Source organism: Hemitrygon akajei, chromosome 1 (genome assembly GCF_048418815.1).
Source record: "Hemitrygon akajei chromosome 1, sHemAka1.3, whole genome shotgun sequence".
Classification (NCBI taxonomy): Eukaryota; Metazoa; Chordata; class Chondrichthyes; order Myliobatiformes; family Dasyatidae; genus Hemitrygon; species Hemitrygon akajei.
In genome coordinates this window covers 166,824,839-166,846,442 of record NC_133124.1, presented here as the reverse complement: position 1 = coordinate 166,846,442, position 21,604 = coordinate 166,824,839, and the positions used below count along the sequence as shown (strand labels likewise).

Sequence of the window (21,604 nt, the reverse complement as noted above, 5' to 3'; positions counted from 1 at the left end):
ACTCATCTTCGTTGCAGCCATTCAGCGGTGTGGTGGTGTGACAGTTGTGAGAATGGAGTCGGTGGAGTCGGCTGATCCCCTCGTCCTGAACCACACCGAAACAGGCTCCGGGGATTATTTCCAGGACAATTCTTGGAGAAGCGCCTTTCTGGTGTTGGCTATCATTCTGCTGATCTCACTGTGAGTCTTTCGCCGCCTCAGGTTTTTGTGTCAGAGTCGGGTCCATACTCCGCTCATCTCCAGACTGCGATTCCTTCTCACCGACCGACTTACATGGTCAAACGGGGCATTCCGGAGGAACCTGCCCTGCCAAGGTGGGTTACAACATTACACGCCGGTGTCAATTGAATCAGGGGCAACTTTAGTGAAACATCTTGAACACTGAGGGCACAGGTCAGGAGAGACGTGGAGATGTTTCCCTCAGCGGGAGAGTCTCGATCCAAGGGATAGAGTTACAGGACCAGTGAGATGAGAAACTGGGGCAGAAGGAGATGAGATCTGGGGCAGATTTTACTGAATGTTGAGGCAGGAGAGGACGGAAAAGTGACCCGTGTTCTCGTGAAGCGAAAGGTAACAGGAGGACCACGAACACTAGAAAATCTGCGGATGCCGGAAATTCAAAACAACACACACACAAATGCTAGAGGAAATCAGCAGGTCAGGCAGCATCGACACAAATGAGCAAACAGTTGATGTTTCAGGCCGAGACCCTTCATCGGGACTCCATGGACGCTGCCTGGCCTGCTGAGTCCCTCCAGCATTTTATTTGTGTTGTTTAGGAGCTGGACAGTGGCCCAGTCAGAATGGAGGGGATTGGGATGGGGTGATGTGGATGTGTATGAAGGTGACTGTTGCACATTTTGTTTTGTACCAGTGGAGTGTTACGGTAAAGGAAACGTCCACCTGTATATGAGAGAAAACTAAACCTTTCCATTCTCGAAAAACAAGATGCTCCACTTGTTCTCTTTGTCTACAAAGTGTCCCGTGAAACTGAGGATCTCCAAAACGCTCTGCAGTGGATTGAAGGTAGGATCTTTATCAGAGCCTTTGGTGATTTCATTGCCTCTTTGTCCTTTTGGTAACAATCAATTGCCATGGAGCATTCCCTGTGCAGCAGTGGGATATCCTGCTCTTTTGAGTAGCTGTTTGTTCTCTGGGTTGGAATGAAGATCTCATTGTTCACATGCAGCGGAGTTATTCCAGGTCTCTTGGGTCTCGAACCAACACTTCAGAGAGTTGTGGAGTTAATGGCTTCGGTCAGACATCCTGAGATGAAGCTGGAGGTAACTTTCCTGGAGACGTAGTCATGGTGGGCCAGATGTCCCACCAGCGATAAAAGTTCCTTTGAACATAGAACAGTATAGCACACGAACAGGCTCTTCGGCCAAGATGTCTATGTTGATCACAGTGCCAAATTAAATTCCATAAAAACTTACCACATGCATCCCCCTTAAACTGTACTTCTCTCTCTTTAAAGCTGTGCCTTAAAGTCTTCAACTTTTCTACCCTGGTCTCAAGATGATATTTTTCAAGTTCAATTTAAAGTTGCAGTTTATTTTCACCTAACTGTACACAAATACACCCAAACAAAACTACATCCCTCGGGACCACAATGCACCCAAAAACATATATCACATACAGCACACATACCAAAATATCACCATAAACAAGTTAATAAAGACTAATTCGGAATGTATGAGATGTGTGACACGGGTAAACAGTAAATAGTACAGTCAACAGTAAACAGCTCGCTCTCCTGGTGATGAGGCCTTAGTGTTGGTGGGGTATTCATTAGTTTCATAGACTGAGAGAAGAAGCTGTTATCCAGTCTGGCAATCCCAATGTAGTCATGTAGGCGTTCCTCCTCTCCCTCGTTCACACCTTCCAGGTCTTCACTGCGGCTCCTGTGGCCATCAGTGTCCGCCTGTATGCTGATAAAAGCACTTGGTCTGCTACCAGTGTTGACTCCAAAGGTCACGCATCCAATAGCGTACCTCAACACTCCACAATTCCGGCAGATTGGAATCTGGCATGTCACATGCTGTTGCTTGAGGAAGCAGAGATGGGGGGAAATAAGAATATCTGGACATTTTCAGACTGAAAGGTTGTTACAAGTGGAATAAAATGAAGTTTATTCTAGGGCCATGACCTGATATTGTGGAATGTTTCAGATGACATTTCAGCCATACGTCCAAATTCACTAGAAGAAAGGCCAGATGAGTTGTGGGATCTGGTGGTGGGAATGACGTTATATGGCAATGTAAGAGGAGTGGAGAGGGAGAGAGAGAAGTTCAAGCAGTGAGAAATTGCCCAGTGTTGATACACTGGTGGAGGAATTAGAATGTGAAAGAAACCGCAGGTCTATCAGTCAACCAATAGGGGGCAGTGTTGCTTCTTATTGCAGAGGGTGTGAAGGACCAGGGTGAGAAACTATTCAGTCTACATATGAAGCACTTCAAAGTTGAACATTCATAGTACGGTATATTTATTATCAAAGTACATACATGTATGGACCCTGAGATTCATTTTCTTGTGGCCATTCAAATTAAATGCCAGAAAGACAATAGAGTCAATTAAATCAAAGAGTCACACACAGTGGGTCCTAGATGTTCTCTAGCTGTTGGTCATTGCTGATCAACTACCTGAATCTTCAGCGACACAGTCCCACAACCTGCTTTGGAGAGTGTGCATTGGACAGTGTACACAACAGGGAATCAGGACACTACTCCTCACTGGTGTCTCTGTCCAATACCAGCCTCCTCTGTCTCACCCCTCAGTGTATCCTTCTCATCATTTATCCTGCCTCTTCCAATGGGACGGTGTTCTACCTCTCTCCTCTCTCTGAGGAAGAAGTTTCCCTTGTCTTCTGTTTAATTTCTCAGTGACTGTTGTATTGAAGAACATGTGCATTTCCAGCCAGGTAGAAACATCCTCCCGTCGAGCCCTTCTGTAATCATGAGAACCACTCCTAAGACATCCCTCAGCCTTCCCTTCCCCAACCTGTTCAGAATTTCTGGGTTGTGACTGCTCCTTGTAAATCTTTAATGTGCCTTCTCCAGAAGTGTGTGCCATTTCAGTGTGTTCTGACCAAGGCTCCTTACAAGGTTAACATAACCCCTTCTGACTCTCTACTCTGTCCCACTGGACAGAACTTCAGCATCCAGTTTACTTCTGGGTGAGCCTATTAATCTCCAATGGTGTTGGTGTCACTGAACACAGGGGATACAATGGGCAGGCTTGGGATGAGGCTGTGTGCATTATTTCCATGTGCCCACACACCATTGAAGTGTGGTCCCACTCCTGTAAGGTTGAGGGGGGGAGTGGAATATCACTCTATGGACAGCTGATTGAACCCTTTGTGTTTCCTTTCCAGGGAATCCTGCTGGAGGAGACCGGTGATTTCCTGATCCACCCACCATCTGGGAAACCTGATGTCTCGACCCGGCCTGAAATGTTTTTTCCCCACTTCTGACCTGATCTGCTCTGTATTTGATGAGAACTGCCCCAGTTTCCATAAGTAACCTCAGACTTCAGATTGTGTGTGTGTGTGTGTGTGTGTGTGTTGGAGGATGTTTATACTGATCAAGGGTTTCTAACATATACTGGTCCTCTGTATGCCCCACTAATGAATTATTAAACACAAAGTATACTGCAGATGCTGTGGTCAAATCAAGACATACAAACAAGCTGGATGAACTCAGCAGGTTGGGCAGCATCCGTTGAAAGGAGCAGTCAACGTTTCGGGCCGAGACCCTTCGTCAGGACTAAAGAAGGGGGGGACATGGGCCCTATAAAGAAGGTGGGGGGAGGGTGGAAAACCAATCAGAGGAAAGATCAAGGGGTGGGGGAGGGGAAGCAGGGAGGGGATAGGCTGGAGAGATGAAGAAGGAATGTAAGGGGAAAGCACTATGGGTAGTAGAAGAAGGCAGAGTCATGAGAGGTGATAGGCATCTAGGAGACAGAGTGCAGGTGGGATGGGGGAAGGGAGAGGGAGGGAATTACCGGAAGTTGGAGAATTCGATATTCATACCAAGAGGCTGGCGCCTACCCAGAGGCTATATGAGATGTTGTTCCTCCAACCGAAGTTTAGCCTCATCATGGCAGTAGAGGAGGCCATGTATGGAATATCTGAATGAGAATGTGAAGCAGAGTTGAAGTGAGTGGCAACCGGGAGATCCTGTCTGTTGTGGCGGATGGAGCATAGGTGCTCGACGAAGTGGTCCCCCAGTCTGCGTCTGGTCTCGCCGATGTAGAGGAAGCCGCACTGGGAGCACCGGATGCAATAGATGACCCCAACAGACTCACAAGTGAAGTGTTGCCTCACCTGGAAGGACTGTTTGGGGCCCTGAATGGTGGCCCTGAATTATTAAATACTGCTGAACCTCACATAATCTGTCCTACCTCATTGTCAAGAAATCAGTGAGCACCAATCTTGTTGACTCTGGAAACAGAGGGCAGAGCAAAGTAACGATGATAGCACCAGCAGTAGTATTTTCGATTAATTGATCCCCTATGTAAATGCATCAGATGCCACTATTCCTATTTCCTTGGGAATGGGAGACCGAATTTTAACAGTGTAGTTTTCACACTGTTCGTGTGATTCTGCAATGTGCATTTTTGTTGTGACACCTCCTACTTTAAAGCAGTGCCAACCCTTTACATACTTCCACTCCTCAACCATTCTCCTGGATGTGTGAGAGTAAGGAAAGATGAAGATACTCTTGTCAAATTCATACTTCCTTTCTCAGCCTTCCTCAGTGTCCCTGGTAAACCTGCACTCTCACAGGTCTTTAATCTACACACTCATCAACCTAACTGTTGTGTAACCCATGTGTGTAGAAATACCTTACTCTGTAGCCATTGTCCTGGCATCCCCTTCTCCTCCTTACTCAGTTGTTATCCAGTCAACTTGGTCTTCCAGTCACCAGGCAAATTCCCATCAATATCAGGGCCCCTTGGAAATGGTCACATCTTCCTGTAACTGGCCCTAGCATGATATGACATTGTAGGATCTCGTTTCTGTGGAGAAGCTCGGGGGCAAAGGGTCAATTATTGCCGAGCTGCAGCCCGATAAGGTTAAGTAAAGAAACTCCCCCTGATTTATCATCTGGGGGACATTCATCTTGCCAGGAGACATTCATCTACTCACATCTTCCCTGCATTCTGAGTGATTGACCTGTCGTCTTCCCCATCCCTACACCTCAGTGTCATGACGGCTGGGTGAAAATCAGCAACAAATTCAGTCCTGCAGTTACTGCAGACGTAATTGGGCTTTGGGACGTGAGTCTAATTGTGCGCACGTTACATTCGGCCAACTGCCCACTGGCCGCAGAGTTGGAGAAGGGAATGCACAGGTGAAGAGGATGAACATTCCACCAAACTGCCCAACCCTGGGCCAAGTCCAGAAAATGGACTTTGAATACCCAACACAAAATGATGTAGACTCAGGCAGCATCTTTAGAAGGGAATGAATGAAGGGGATGTTTTGGAGTAAAACCATTTATCGCAACCTATCTGAGCTTTGAATAACATGTCTTTATCACCTCTTCACATCTTTGGTGGAAGGGCTCTTTTCGAATGGGGGCTTCACAGAGAATCCAAATAACAGCCTCATAAGCACGTCACTTACACCCAGAATAAGATCAGAGCTTGATCCTTTCCAGAGGTGCAATAGGCTAGTGCCAGCTGGAGTAGTGTTGTGCTGATTTTGACTGTGTTTGGTCCACTTTGGTATTCATACAGTAAACCCACCAGTTGGTTCACAATTGGTCTTGGTTAATAAGGAATCAGAACTCTATATAATAATGTTCCAGGTACAATACCACCATGTCCTTAATAGCCTTGTTTTAGCATCAGAGTTAACATAGAACATAAAAATCTACAGCATACTACAGGCCCTTTGGCACACAATGTTGTGCTGACCTTGTAATCTACTATAGAAACTGCCTAGAATTTCTCTACCGTATAACCTTTTTTGCTAAGCTGCATGTACCTATCTAAGAGTCTCTTTAAAGACCCCATTGTATCAGCTTCTACTGCCACTGTCACTGGCAGTGCATTCCATGCCCCCACAACTCTCTGTGTGAAAAACTTACTTCTGACATCTCCCCATACCTGTTTCCAAGCACCTTAAAACTATGTCCCCTTATGTTAGCCATTTCAGCCCTGGGAAGAAGTCTCTGGCTATCTACATGATCAATGCCTCTGATTATCTTATACACCTCTATCAGGTTATCTCTCATACTCCATTGTTGGAGAAAAGGCCAAGTTCACTCAACTCTTAAGGTATGCTCTCAAATCCAGGCAACATCATTGTAAATCTGCTCTGCACTCTCTCTATCGTATCCACATCCTTCCTGTAGTGAGGTGACCAGAACTCAGCACAGTACTCCAAGTGGGGTCTGACCGATGTCCTATATAGCTGCAACATTACCTCATAGGTCTTGAACTCAGTGCCATGGTTGATGAAGGCCAACACACCATACACCTTCTTAACAACACTGTGAACCTGCACAACAGCTTTGAGTGCCCTATGAACATGGATCTCTCTGATTCTCCACATTGCCAAGGGTCTTACAATTTATTATAATATTTGACCTACCAAGCTGAACTACATACATATCTAGGTGCCACTTCTCAACCCAGTTCTGCATACTATCAATGTCCTGCTGTAACCTCTGACAACCACCTAGACTATCCATAAGACCCCTAACTTTTGTGTCATCAGCAAACTTACTAACCCACCCTTCTACTTCCTCATTCAGGTCATTTATGAAAATCACAAAGACGAGGGGTCCCTACAGAACACCACTGGTCACCAACATCCATGCAGAATACGAACCATCTACATCCGCCATTTGCTTGCTGTGAGCAAACCAATTCTAGACCCACAAAACAAGGTCTCCTTGGATTCCATGCCTCCTTACTTTCTGAATGAGTTATGCATAGAACAGTACAGCACAGTACAGGCCTCTGGCCCACAATGTCCTGGTTCCTCATTCATAAAGCCACTCCTTGATCAACTGAAATCTTCCATTCTACACAGCCCATATCCATCTAATCTTCCTTCACATATCTAGCGAAGAGTCTCTTAATTTGCCCTAATATATCAGCCTCTCCCAAAACCCTTGGCAGTGTGTACCAGACACTTTTCACTTTATGTAAACAGCCTACCTCTGACATTTCCCCTCAACATTCCTTCCCTACCTTCGACAGATATCCTCTGGGTTTGGCCATTACCACTCTTAGTTTCTCCTCTCAGTCTACACATCCCATAATCTTATAAACCTCTGTCAAGTATCCTCTCATCCTCCATCACTCCAAACTTTCCAGAAGAGACATTTTCTCTAATCCAGGTAGCATCCTGGAAAATCTCTAAAGGTGGCCACACCCTTTCTATATTGGAGCAACCGGAACTGAACACAGTACTTTAAGAAACACAAGAGATGCTGCAGATGTTGGAAATCTTGATAAACATGCACAAAATGTTGGAGGAACTGAGCAGATCAAGCAGCATCTTTGGTGAACAGTCGAGGTTTTGGACCGAGGAGAACACCCTGGGGTTTTCCTCTGTCTTAGTTGCCAAGGCCTTTTCAGGTACCTTTCTAGCTCTCCTAACAACTGGCAACATCAGACAGCCAAACGTGGCCTTCCAGCAGTCAGGTTTCTGTAATGGCCACAACACTTTACTTCTGTCTACCAATCCATGTGTTATATCTGTCACCATTATTCTGAATACTTACAGAATATATTTCAGCCTATCCACCGTAGCGCACACAAAATGCTGAAGAAACACAGCAGGTCAGACAGCATCTACAGAGAACAATAAAGAGTCAATGTTTCATGCCGAGACCCTTCATCTGGGCTGGAAAGAAGGGGATAGATGCCAGAAGAAGAGAGTGGAGGGAGGGGAGGAGTGCACGCTAGATGATGTTGGGGGGGGGGTGGGTGAAGTAAGAAGCTGGGGCATGATAGGTGGAAAAGAGAAAGGGCTGAAGAAGGAATCTGATAGGCAGGGAGAGTGGACCATGGAAGAAAGTGAAGAAGGAGGTGCACGAGGTGGGGGTGGAAGGGATAGACAAGTGAGGAGAAGAGGAAATATAGGGGACATCTGAGGTGAGTTTACACACAGAGCGCAGTGGTTGCTTGGAACGTGCTCCGTGGTTTATGGTAGCAAATAGATTAGAGGCATATCAGAAACTTGTAGATAGGTGCATAAATGATAGTAAAATAGAAAGGATGGGTTATATCGAACTTAGAGTAGGTTAAAACATCGAGGGGCAAAGGGCTTGTATGGTGCTGTGATGCTCTAAGTTTCTATCTTCTATACGTAGATCAACTGCATGGAGTATTTATGGACACATTCGATCTCTCCATTCTGTGGCCTGAGTTTCCTGCCTGCTTCAAAACAGGCATCAATAGTACCTATGCCCAGGGCTGTCTCCATCAGTACAGGAGAAACAGTAGACTGTTCCTCCTATAAAATGTGAAAAGTTAAGTAACCTCGCCGACTCCCTGATGACTACATCTGCAGGAGATACAGTGACTGACAAACTAGATCAGAACCTGAAGGTGTATTTGGAATCATCTGGAATTGCTGAGAGCACCATAGATGAGACTTTGACTGAAGTTCACAATTAAGATAGACAGACAAAGTGCAGGTGTCTCCCTGTGGCTATTCCCTCAGTAACAGATGATCCCTTGTTATTGTTGAGGAGGAGAACCCTTCACTGGCCAGCAGCTGTATCCCTGCATTCCCTGCCTGTTAGTGTTTGAATAACACCATCTTATACACTACTGTGGCGTCTGCATTCGCTGCCTCTCCTGGCGGTGAATTCTGGGCATCCATCACTTTCTATGTAAAGAATAATTAATTTGAAAAGTAGATACTTTGCTTCATAATTATCCAATATATCATGATTAATTATAACTTGTCTCTCCTTAAACGAATGCCCTATACATTCTCCATTTTCACACAGGGAAAGTGACATGGTCTGACTCGCCTATCCACGATTCTCATAATTGTCTAAAAAGTCTGACCTGTCTCCCATCAGCTTCTGGTGCTCCAGGTACAACCCAAGTTTGTCCAACATCTCCAATAGTATGCTCTCTAATGCAGGCATCATCCTTGTGAAACTCTTCTACAGAATATCCTCTCCAAAGCTTCAATATCGTTTCTTCAAACGAGCAGTGTACACAGAGCTCAACATGTGTCCTGAACACAGTTTTATATAGCTGCAATATTTACATCATTATATGACGTGAATATTGTAACACGCTCTCTTACAAAGAGATAAAGAGTTCCCCAAATTCTGTCTGCAACAACACTCTATAGGGAGCAATGCTCTATTTGAAAGATCTCCAATGATGGTGAAGGAGGCATCGCTCACCACATTCCTCTGATCCTCCAACCGCATTCCCAACTCGAATCCAAAAGCCGCTGCAATCTTTCCCAATTCCCCTTGGACCAGGAGTCAGTTGGACCCTGGAGCACAAGTGCAAAGGAAAGAATTGTGTGAAGGTGACAATAGAATGGTGTGGATCATAATTGGGTACAACTTTGAAGTCTGTGCCAGCACTTACTGATTTGGGTTTAACCAATCAATTTTCAGCCTCTAGTGTAGGCCACATCTTTACTACTGTCCTGTGCCATGTGCTAGTGAGGCAAATGTCCTCAGCTGCATCTATTTCAATGCAAGAAGTATTGTAGAAAGGTGGATGATAGTCCTGAAGATGAGGTAGCTGGTTTACAAACAGAGGAAAAGTGTACTGAGGAGAGGCTGTTGAGAGGGCAAAATTGCAGTCAACAGGATGAGTTGCAACATAAAGGATGGACAAAACCAAAAAGGGTGAATACAGAACTGAAGGTGTTATATTCGAATGTGTGCAGAATAAGGAACAAAATGGATGAACTTGCAGCAGAGTTGCAGATTAGCAGGTATGATGTTGTAGGCATCACTGAATCATGGCTGAAAGAAGATTATAATGTCCAAGGGTACACATTTTATCGAAGGGACAGGCAGGAAGGCAGAGGGGGCAGTGTTACTCTGTTGGTAAAAAAAAAAATCATTAGAAAGAGGTGACATAAGGTCAGAACGTGTTGAATCATTGAGGATTGAGCTAAGAAACTGCAAGGGTAAAATTCCCTGATGGGAGTAGGGTACAGATCCCTAAACAGTAGCAAGGATGTGGCCAACAAATCACAACAGGAGATAGAAAATGCATGCTAAAAAGGCAATGTTACAATAGTCATGGGGGACTTCAATATGCAGGTAGATTGGGAAAATCAGGTTGATGCTGGATGCCTGAATGTCTGCTTTTTAGAGCAAGTTATGGTTGAGCCCACAAGAGGATCAGCTATCCTGGATTTGGTGTTGTCAATGAACAAGAATCAATTAGAGAACTTAAGGTAAAAGAACCCTTAGAGTCAAGTGATCATAATATAATCGAATTCACCATGAAATTTGAGAAGAAGCTAAAGTCAGATGTCTCAGTATTACAGTGGAGTAAAGGGAATTACAGAGGTATGAGCGAGGAGTTGGCCAGAATTGATTGGAAAAGATCACTGGCAGGGATGATGGCAGAGCTGGAATTTCTGCAAGCAATTTGGAAGTAGATGATGAAGATGCCCAAAGATGATGAAGTATTCTAAAGGAAAGACAATGCAACTGGGTCAAAGCCAACATAAAATCCAAAGGAGGGCATACAATAGTGGGAAGTTAGAGGATTTAGAAGCTTTTAAAAACCAACAGAAGGCAAATAAAAAAATTCATTAAAAAAACTTTAAAAGTAAGCTAGCTATATTAAAGAGGATACCAAAAGTTTCTTCAGAAACATAAGTGTAAAAGGGAAGCAAGAGTGGTATTGGATCACTGGAAAATGATGCTGGAGAGGTAGTAATTGACAAGGAAATGGTGGATGAACAGAATTTCATATCAGTGGAAGACACTAGCAGAATGGTGGAAGTTCCAGGCTCATGAAGTGTGTTAATTCACCATAACTAGAGAAAAGGTTCTTAGGAAATTGAATGGTCTGAAGGTAGATAAATTACTTATACCAGATGGTGTACACACCAGAGTTCTGATAAAGGTAGCCAAAAAGATCTTTTAAGAATCACTTGATTCTGGAATGGTTCCAGAAAACTGGAAAATTACAAATATCACTTCAGTTTTCAAGACAGGAGAGAGGCAGAAAAAATGAAACTATAGACCAGTTAGTCTGAACTCAGTACTTGGGAAGATTTTGGAATTGATTATTAAGGATGAAACACATGATAAAACAGGCCACTGTCAGCATGGTTTCATCAAGGGAAAATTTTGCCTGACAAATCTGTTGGAATTCCTTGAAGAAGTAACAAGCAGGATTGACAAAGAATAATCGGTTGATATTGTACACTAAGATTTTCAGAAGGCCTTTGACAAGGTGACACACATGAATTTGCTTAACAAGCTACAAGCCCATGTAAATACAGGAAAGATTCTAGCATGGATAAAGCAGTGGCTGATTGGCAGGAGGCAACATTTGGGAATAAAGGGAGCCTTTTCTAGTTGGCTGCCAGTAACTAGTAGTGTTCCACAGAGCTCTGTGGTGGGGCCGATTCTTTTTACGTTATATGTTAATGATTTGTATGATGGAATTGATGGCTTTGTTGCAAAGTTTGCAGATGTTATGAAGATATGTGGAAGGGCAGGTCGTTTTGAGGAAGTAGGGAGGCTACAGAAGGACTCAGACAGATTAAGAGAATGTGTGAAGAAGTAGCAGATGGAACACAGTGTCGGGATGTTTATGGCCATGCACTTTGGTAGAAGAAATGAAAGGGAAGACTATTGACTACATGAACAGAAAATACAAAAATCTGAGGTCAAAAAGGTTTGGAGTCCTTGTGCAGAATACCTTAAGGGTTAATTTGCAGGTTGAGTCTGTGTTGAAGAGGGAAAATGCAATGTTATACTCATTTCAAGAGGACTAGAATATAAAAGCAAGGGTGTAATCAATAATGCTACTGTGGTACTGAGCTCACCAGTCCTCCCATCTCGTGACCATTCAAACGACTCTCTCCAATCAATACTAGATGTCATAACCTGTCCCAGATACCTTGAGAAAGGAAAGGCAAATGGTCACCAGAGTTAGCTGCACATGGGCAGCAGAGGTACAACACTGTGGAAAAACCATCAGAATGGGTCAGAACAGAGTTGGAGCTAGTGTGTTATGATGTTGAACATTCAGCAGAACAGAATCCGTGATATCTGACTCTGGTACCACTGAAGGAGGGATTGAGACAACCCACCATCTCAATTCTCTGCTCCTGTGTAGGGAATAGCTTCACTGCTAAAGGAAAGCCACCACCCTGAAAGAATTCTACCAAATCCATTTTCAGGACTCCTCCCGTGATAAGCTGTACAGGGTAATACAGGAATCACATCACTGTTTTATCATCCATCAGTAGGTCAGAGTAGTGAACATAGATACTTCCTGTGCATTAGATGTGAGCAAAAGCCCACGTTCATGATGAAGTTCCACAGTTTGTTTCTGGAGTCGGATCTTTTCTGAACAGATTAGGTTTTCTTCACTGATAAGTCCAGAGGACGTCAGGGCAGAAGCAGGGAGCAGCATCAACATTTCAGGCTGGGTCTGGGTAGCAGATTCCCCAGACTGTGAGTGGGTCGGGTGATCACTGGCCTCATCCTGCATGGCACCCTGGAATGGGAATTACAGAAAGGCTTCGTCAGCTGCATACAGCCCAACATTAATCCTTGCAGGACTGAGAGCACAGTGCAGGAACACTGCAGTGGTGTGTAAGAACATGGAGGTGATGCACACTTCTCCACTCTCAGCCGGTGCACTGGGATCCTCTGTGGTCAGTGCACACCAGCACTGATGGAGATTAATAAGACCATAAGATCCCTAGGAGCAAAATTAGGCCATTCAACCCATCAACTTCTCTGCTATTCCATCACTTTTACTCTGAATCTCATTCTCCTGCCTTCTCCGTGTAACCTTTTGTCATGGAAATACTAATTAAGAACGCCAGAGTGACTTCGGGTTTCATTCTAAGAGTTTATAAATATGATATCATGGAGAGTCTGCGGCAGTCTCCACTGCCACCAGAATCTGATCTTTAGGTTATACCGAGCAAGACAAACAACTTCACATAACTTTGTTTGGCATCCTATGGTCAGTATATGATCAATCGCTTGAAAGACATGTCAATTATCTCTCAGTGCCAGACTAACAGTTCTTCCTGCTTCCTGTTATCTGGACTCACAATTTACCCCCAGATGCATCCTCCCTCCTGGCTCCAAGGGCCTGGTACTCTGCTCCTCATCCAAAGTTATTTTCAACACACATCAGCAGTCTTAAGCCCCCCACCCTGCTCTCATGACTACACCCTTCCTCACCTGGATCCACCACTGTGGGTTTCACAGCTGAACAGATGAGAAGACAGCTGAAACGTCTCCACCCAAGCCCGGATGGTGTCAGCCCCAGTGTGCTCAAAGCCTGTGCCCCCCAGCTATGTGGAGTACTTCACCATGTCTTCAACCTGAGCCTGAGTCTCCAGAGGGTTCCTGTGCTGTGGAAGACGTCCTGCCTCATCCCTGTACCAAAGATGCCGCGCCCCAGTGGCTCCAATGGCTACAGAACAGTGGCATTGACCTCCCACATTATGAAGACCCTGGAGAGACTTGTTCTAGAGCAGCTCCAGCCTATGGTTAGGCCACACTTAGACCCCTCTCCAGTTCGCCTATCAGCCCCGACTAGGAGTTGAGGATGCCATCGTCTACCTGCTGAACCGTGTCTACGCCCACCTGGACAAGCCGATGAGCACTGTGAGGGTCATGTTTTTTGACTTCTCCAGTGTGTTCAACACCATCTGCCCTCCTCTGCTGGGTGAGAAGCTGACAGTGATGCAGGTGGATGCTTCCCTGGTGTCATGGATTATTGATTACCTGACTGGCAGACCACAGTACGTGCGCTTGCAACACTGTGTGTCAGACAGAGTGGTCAGCAGCACTGGGGCTCCACAGGGGACTGTCCTGTTTCCCTTTCTCTTCACCATCTACACCTCAGACTTCAACTACTGCACAGAGTCTTGCCATCTTCAGAAGTTTTCTGATGACTCTGCCATAGTTGGATGCATCAGCAAGGGAGATGAGGTTGAGTACAGGGCTACGGTGGGAAACTTTGTCACATGGTGTGAGCAGAATCATCTGCAGCTTAATATGAAAAAGACTAAGGAGCTGGTACCTGTGGATAAGAATTGACAATAAACTAGACTGGGCAAAGAACACTGAGGCTGTCTACAAGAAGGGTCAGAGTCGTCTCTACTTCCTGAGGAGACTGAGATCATTTAATATCTGCCGGACAATGCTGAGGATGTTCTACGAGTCTGTGGTGGCCACAGCTATCATGTTTGCTGTTGTGCGCTGGGGCAGTAGGCTGAGGGTAGCTGACACCAACAGAATCAACGAACTCATTCGTAAGGCCAGTGATGTTGTGGGGGTGGAACTGGACTCTCTGATGGTGGTGTCTGAAAAGAGGATGCTGTCCAAGTTGCATGCCATCTTAGACAATGACTCCCATCCACTCCATAATGTACTGGTTAGGCACAGGAGTACATTTAGCCAGAGACTCATTCCACCCACATGTAACACTGAGCGTCATAGGAAGTCATTCCTGCCTATAGCCATCAAACTTTACAACTCCTCCCTCAGAGTGTCAGACACCCTGAGCCAATAGGCTGGTCCTGGACTTATATCCACTTGGCATAATTTACTTAATATTATTCAATTATTTATGGTTTTATATTGCTATATTTCTACACTATTCTTGGCTGGTGTGACTGTAATGAAACCCAATTTCCCTTGGGATCAATAAAGTATGTCTGTCTGTCTGTTAAGCCCAGCTGCTCCAGAATGGTCAAGTATCCCATCATACAGTAGTTGTAACCATCTCTACCACACCTTTGATGCCATGATTAATCAAGAACATATCAACCTCTACCTTAAAATACCACTTAGACCACTTAGCCTGCACAGTGGTCTGTGGTAACGAGTTCCTCAGATTCACCACCCTTGGGCGAAAGGAAATTTTCTCTCATAAAGAGTGGAGTGACGTTTGCAATTTGCCAGACCTCATAAACCATTCAAAATACAGTGAATCCTGAAAGATCATTACTAATGCCTCCACAATCTTCCCAGCTATAAGCCATAAGCTATAATTCATTTGAATCTCCCCTGATTCAATTGACTTATGTTCCTTCTGACTTGAGAGTTTCACAAGACCTTCTGCAATGACACTCCTGCATTTCTGGCGTTCTCCTTAAGCCTTGCGCACAGAAAATTGACTCAAAATACTTAAGTTCCTCCATCATTTCTTTGTCTATCATTAGTGATAATTGGATTATCTCCTGGTCCATCATTTTTCAGAGGGCGGGTAGTAGTAATAATATAGAAACACGAGAAAATCTGCAGAAGCTGTAAATCGAAGCAAACCCACGCACACAAGGTGCTGGGGGAACTCAGCAGGTCAGGCAGCATCTATGGGAACGAGTAAACACTCGACGTTTCGGGCCGAGAATTCCCGAAGAAGGGTCTCGACCCGAAACATCGACTGTTTACTTTTTTCAAAAGATGTTGCCTCGGGGCAGCTGAGATCCCCCAGCATCTTGTGTGTGTTGTTTTGTTAGTACTAATAGTTGTGTAACTTCGCTGCTGGCGGTTGGAACTGTTCTCCGCCCATCATTTGTCAGAGAACCAGGCGTCGCTGTCGCTTCTGATTGGATAATCATTTATCAATAGGCGGGGTTTCATCAACTGATGGACGGGAAAGCTCAAGGCCCACCGAACAGGGCCAAAGGGTATCTGGTGGGGCTGAGGAGCCTTCTGCATTGTTGAGTAGGGATGTCTCTATCTGCTCTTTAGTATACCCACAGAAATGCTCAGGGGTGCGGAGACAGTAACGTGAGAGGGCTTCACACACTGGGAACAGCAATAGTAAATGAAATGCTCAGAGATGTGTTGCTGGGTCTGGTCTGGGAAAATTCACTAATGACGCAAACATCAGGTCCAGTTGGCCCTCAGGCTGGGAGATACTCTGTTGCCCTGTTTGCAGGGGGTGGGAACGGGATGGTGAGGAAGGAGAGCTTAAGACGGCTATTCTCACTGGAGTCCAAGGGTCTCCATATGGTCAGAAGCCCCCCCCCCCCCCCCCACCAAGGCTGGGGAAGTCTAGCATCGTTGGGACACAAGATCAAGGTGACAGGATCAGAAATGTAAAGGAGACACGGGGAGCAACTTTTCCCACACACAGTGTGCTGCGTATGTGGAATAGAGTCAGTGGAAGTAGTAGAGACGGGTTTAGCTACAACATTTCAAAGGCATTTGGATAGGAACGGTTTAGCGGGATATGTGACAAAGTAGGAACATTGTATTGTAGTCAGTATGGGCGGCTCAGGCTCAAGGGTACATTTTCCGTGCGGTGCGTTTCTGATTCCTTCTAACCTTTTGATGCTGTAAGGGATTACATCATTTTCTTCTGAACCCCGACATATACCCCAGTCAACCTCATCTGCTCCTCAGCGCTACCCGGCTTCCGGGAATCAGTTACTTGTACTTGTGCTGTTGACAGATACTCTGCCTTGGAGCATTCCGGATGTGGTAACCTTTGGACCCTCAACAGTTGAGAAGAGACGCCCTCACACTGGTTCTCCCGTCCCCTGCAAGAACGGGTAACACAGCGTCTCCCTGTCTGACTCCCGGATGGACCTGACATTCGCGTCTTCCAGTACCAGCTCCTGGACAGTCTCCCACCATCGTCAAAACACTGTATTCCCCTCTTCCCGACGTGAAACCTTCCTGTATACGCAACACACACACAAACTGCTGTAGGAACACAGCGGGCCAGGCAGCATTTATGAAACAAAAATACAGTCACCGTTTCGGCCGAGACCCTTCCGCAGGACTATTCTGACACTATTGGCTGGTCTGTTCTGAGTGGCAGGTTAGCCGCCAAACGGAGACTCCAGTCTCGGGGACTTCCGGGTTTGCGCCGCAAACGCTGGCGGCGTGATGGGTATGGAGCCGCCGCAGTTGTCCGGTAACCGGGACTGGACTCCGAATTTGTTCTGGTCCTGGTTCAATGGCATTTACCGGAACCGTCCCTGGAGATTCTTACTTCTTCCGGGAGTTTGTGCATTAGGATGTTATTTTTGTCGGAGGTTTAGAGTCTCTCTATTAGACATCTTCAGACAAAATCTTCGCCAGCTGCATGTCCTACTAAACTATTGCTACCGGTATTTTTACCCGCGGACCCTCTATTGTCAAGGTGCGACACAGCAGGGGAAGTTCAGGAATCAGGGGTGACCTCAGACCCTGAAAACACAGGGGACTGGAGACATGGAGATATTCCCAGCCCACGGGCGGGAGAATCGATTCAGTGGACAGAGTTACGAGTTGGGGGGTCAAACCCCAAGGTGGATGGGAGCGAGGAATCTCGGGAATTCCGTGCACCGGAGGGAGATGGAGCACGAATTGTTGGGGCGTGTGTTGTGGGTAGGGGGTAGGATACTGATACGGATGTTAAGGTTTGGGGAGACCGTATTTCAAAGGAAAGGTTACTGGCCGACACGTTCTTATGAAGGGAGAGACAGGATTGGGTTAGGGAGGTGTGTTTCTGGTTCAGTGGCATTTACCGGCACCATCTGTGGATAATCCATCTGGTTCCAGTGGTTGATGTATTGGGATAATATTAGCGGAGGTGTAGAGATTCTCTTGTAGATTTCGCCAAACACCTCACTGGCTGTGTGCCCGCCGTTGCTACCTTGGTGGGACAAGTCACTGGAACCTGGAGTGCCGGAGGAATAAAGGGTGACTTTATTGACCCATCTCTGACCCTGAGCAGACCAGACAGAGGAGATATGGAGATACTTACTCAAGTGGGAGCATCTCAATCTAGGGAACAGAATTATAGGATTGGGCAGGGCACAGATATTCAACATTGGGGTGGCTGTGAACTTCTGGCAGAGAATGGAGAATCTCTGGAATTCTCTGTCATGGAAAGAGGTAGAAGATGGATTATTGTTGGGGAATGTTAGAGGGGAGGGAGAAGGAGGAGACAAACGTTTGAAAGTTCAGCTGGGCTACATTGTATTATATGGTGGGGCAGATTAAAGAGGCTAATTGGATAACCTGAGTTGTTGTGAAGCCACAGGTAACGGGAGAAGCTGGGAAGTGTCTGATCAGGGTGGAGGGGATTGTGATGGGGAGCTGTGGATATGAATGGAGGTGACTGATGAACATGATGTGTTTTGTACCAGTGGAGTGTTATGGTCAGGGGAAGATCCACCACGTTATTATGAGACAGCTGAACATCACTGAAGGACAAGAGGTCCCACTTGTTCTCTTTGTCTACAAAGTGTCCCGTGAAATTGAGGATCTCCGCAATGCTCTGCAGTGGATTGAAGGTAGGATTTCATCGAGCTTCTGCAAATGTCAGTGTTTCTTTACCCCTTTGTGCCAAGGAGCATTCCCGGTACAGCACTGAGGATGCCTGGCTCTGTTACAGAGCTGTCTGCTCTCTCAGTGGGACTGAAAGTCCCATTCACTCCAGGTAGCTGAGTTTTACTAGTGTCCTGGAGGTGTGTTTATTCCTGATCCAACATTTCAGTGAGTTATGGAGCTAATACCTTGGGTCAGGCAGCCTAGATGATACTAGAGAGATTTTTCCTAGAAGCCCAGTCATGAATGGACTAAATGTCTCCATCTGTGGCAGAAGGTCATTTTTTCAAAGATTTATTTCAAGCAATGAGTTATGATATGGAGTTTGCTTTCTGGGAGACAGTGGAAGAAGATTTAACAAAACCTGTTACAGTAATAAGTGTGTATGTAGATCTCTTCAAGTCAGAGGGGCTAAACAAAGCAATGAAATTCTTATTCAAGCATAAAAGGTCCGGAGTAGTATTTATTGGTCATTTGAAATGTTCCACTCACAGGAGGGTCAGCAACAAAGAATGCTCGAGCACAGACCGATTCCATGAGTCTGTGTTGGCACGAGACCTCGAGGAGTCTGGTGATGGTTGTACTTGAGCAGCTCAAGTGCAGTGAACCAATTACCAGGGTAAAAGACTGTGCTGAGTAGAAGCCGAGGAAGTTCAGCTAGTACATACCGGAATTGAAAAGAGAACAGTGTCAAAGATGTCACTGCAATATCAAAGAGCTGGGAATATCCAAGGCTGGGTGTACAGGGAAGGCAGAGAGAGGAGGGAATGCTGGGAAGGATTGGTGCAGGTTCATACTGCCAAGACAAGATTAGTCTCCTGGTCTATGTTTGTCCTTTTGTAGGAAAGTCTTAGATGAGAGAGTGGGTGATAATATAAGGACTCAAGGTCAAACAATTTAAATGTGGTTTATTTATATTATAGGCAGTCGCGGGAGAAAAAGAGAAGGAATCTGTGCTGTGATCCTGCTGGAAAAGTCATGGAACAATCAGAATAAACCGGTAGAGGTTGCTCACCAGGGAATATTTGATGCGAACTGTTTGGTTGTGCGAATTCTTTGGGAACAGCCATGGAATTCACCTGCCAGGGCTCAGAACAATCCCAGTAACCGAGAGGCGATGGACAAGGTCAAACAGAGGATTATGGAGTTGCAGAGTGAGTAGTTTCAAAAGAAACCTCAGAACATTTATTATTTGCAGTGCGTGCTGTGGAGGTGGTGATGATCCCTTAAGGCCCCCTGCACCACCTTTGTCCTTCTGGGTGATGGAGTTGTGTATTTGGAAGGATATATTGAACATTTTTTGGGGATATACTGCCAATCAGGGCCAGAGTTTGACATGTAATCCTGGATATTCGACGTCTTGTGACATTGTGAGTGGTCCTCTTTCTCTGGTCCACAGGGTTCGAATCCTCACCGTGCTCTGAAGTGCCCATTCAGTTCAGCAGCGGAGAGGGGCACTGTCAGTGCATTAAAGATCAAGTTGTATTCCAGCTGTCCCTATGGTGCTGTGGTAGTGAAATCCTCAGGGAACATGTTTACAAGTAGAGCACTATCCTCCCTCTGGAAAGTGGGTGACTTTGTGATCTTGTCCTCACAACTAAATCGAGCACTTTCCTGAGAGCTATAATGACACGGAGTAACCAGAGATTTCCTGTCTCCATTCTCCTTCCACAAGCTAAAAAGTTCTCAACGGGCCAGTTCAGGAGATGGTTTGTTCAGGTTGGGACCAGTCTACATTTCTTCAGAGAGGTTACAAAGTTCTGGGTTGTGAATCAACACCTACTCTGTTTCCTTGTACACTTTGCTCTTCCAATCCAACCCTGTTCAGTGTTTCTGTGGGGTGACTACTCATTGTGAATTTTTAATGGCCAACCGTGTACTCTCTCAAGAGTTGTCTGACTAGGGTGTTTTACAAGGTTAACATAACACATCCACTTTCCACTGTCCCACTGGACAGGATCCCAGGGTTCTGTGTATTTCTCTATGACCTTATTAATATCATGTGTTGGATTGAACTGTTGCTGCTAAGTTAACAAATTCCACAACTCATGCCAATGATAACAAACCTGATTCTGATCCTGATCTCCATCGGTGCCGGTGGGCAGGTTTGGAGGGAAGTGTTTGGAGGATCTCGGTGTTCTCACACACCACTGCAGTGTCCCTGCACCACGCTCTCACTCCTGCACGGGGGAATGTCAGGCTGTGAACAATTGATGGAGCCCATCTGTGTTTCCCATTCCAGGAAGTCCTGCAGAAGGAGGCCTGTGATCACCTGACCCACCCAGTGTATGGGGAATCTGCTGTCAGACCCAGAGAGAAATGCTGCCTCTGCTCACCTCTTCTGCCCTGGCCTACTCCGGACATCAGTGAAGACAACTGATCAGATTCTGAGAGGCTTAGACAACAGAACCAAACTGTGGACGCTCATCCTGAAAAGTGGCGTTTGATCACATCTATTGTGCTGAAAGTGTCTTGGGTTCCCTGCTCCAGCCCCTTGCTTCACTACTGATGGATAATGAATAAAAAGTGATGTGACTCCTGTAATTTCCCCTGTCTCTGTCAATGAAAATTATCACGTGTAGTCTATCTCAGGGAAGGTCCAGAGCTAAGGTTGGTAGGGGTGTGTGTGTGTGTGTGTGTGTGTGTGTGTGTGTGTGTGTGTGTGTGTGTGTGTGTGTGTGTGTGTGTGTGTGTGTGTGTGTGTGTGTGTGTGTGTGTGTGTGTGTGTGTGTGTGTGTACACAAAGGAAATTAATGTGCACACAAAAAGTCAGTTACTTAAAATAATGTAGTAATTAATAATTATACTTACTGAAAATAATCTTTTAGCTAAATTTATCTGTTAACTAGTTAGTTTGTACCAGAATGAACGTCACTAATTTACGTCACCTCCCCTTTCCTGTTCCGGTTTGTACAGCTGCATCACGGCAGTAGCCATCTTTGGTGGACAGTGTTCATATCATAAAGTTCACAAAGATCTGTTTCAAATCCTGTAGATAGCTTACTAAGTTTTTATTGAAAAAAGTACTGATTCACCATGTGGAATTGAAAAGAAGCGAAGGCTGTGAAGTGCAAAAGAACTTCACAGGTTTTAAGTGATGTCTTTGATGA

General features: G+C 45.5%; 1 protein-coding gene across 1 annotated transcript; it reads left to right on the top strand.

Moving 5' to 3' along the window:
* Nucleotides 1-17,038: 17,038 nt before the first annotated feature.
* Nucleotides 17,039-21,038, top strand: LOC140732130 (uncharacterized). The gene is made up of 4 exons (XM_073054322.1): nt 17,039-17,322; nt 18,314-18,460; nt 19,418-19,648; nt 20,737-21,038. The coding sequence occupies exons 1-4, from the start codon at nt 17,067-17,069 to the stop codon at nt 20,760-20,762; spliced, it is 660 nt and encodes a 219-aa protein (XP_072910423.1). The 5' UTR covers nt 17,039-17,066; the 3' UTR covers nt 20,763-21,038.
* The last annotated feature ends 566 nt before the right edge of the window (nt 21,039-21,604 follow it).

Coding starts and splice junctions, on each gene's coding strand:
- LOC140732130 (XM_073054322.1), top strand. CDS start 17,067: ATGGGTATGGAGCCGCCGCAGTTGTCCGGTAACCGGGACTGGACTCCG. Junction 17,323..18,313: donor GCGGACCCTCTATTGTCAAG/GTGCGACACAGC, acceptor GTTTTGTACCAG/TGGAGTGTTATGGTCAGGGG. Junction 19,649..20,736: donor GAGGATTATGGAGTTGCAGA/GTGAGTAGTTTC, acceptor TTCCCATTCCAG/GAAGTCCTGCAGAAGGAGGC.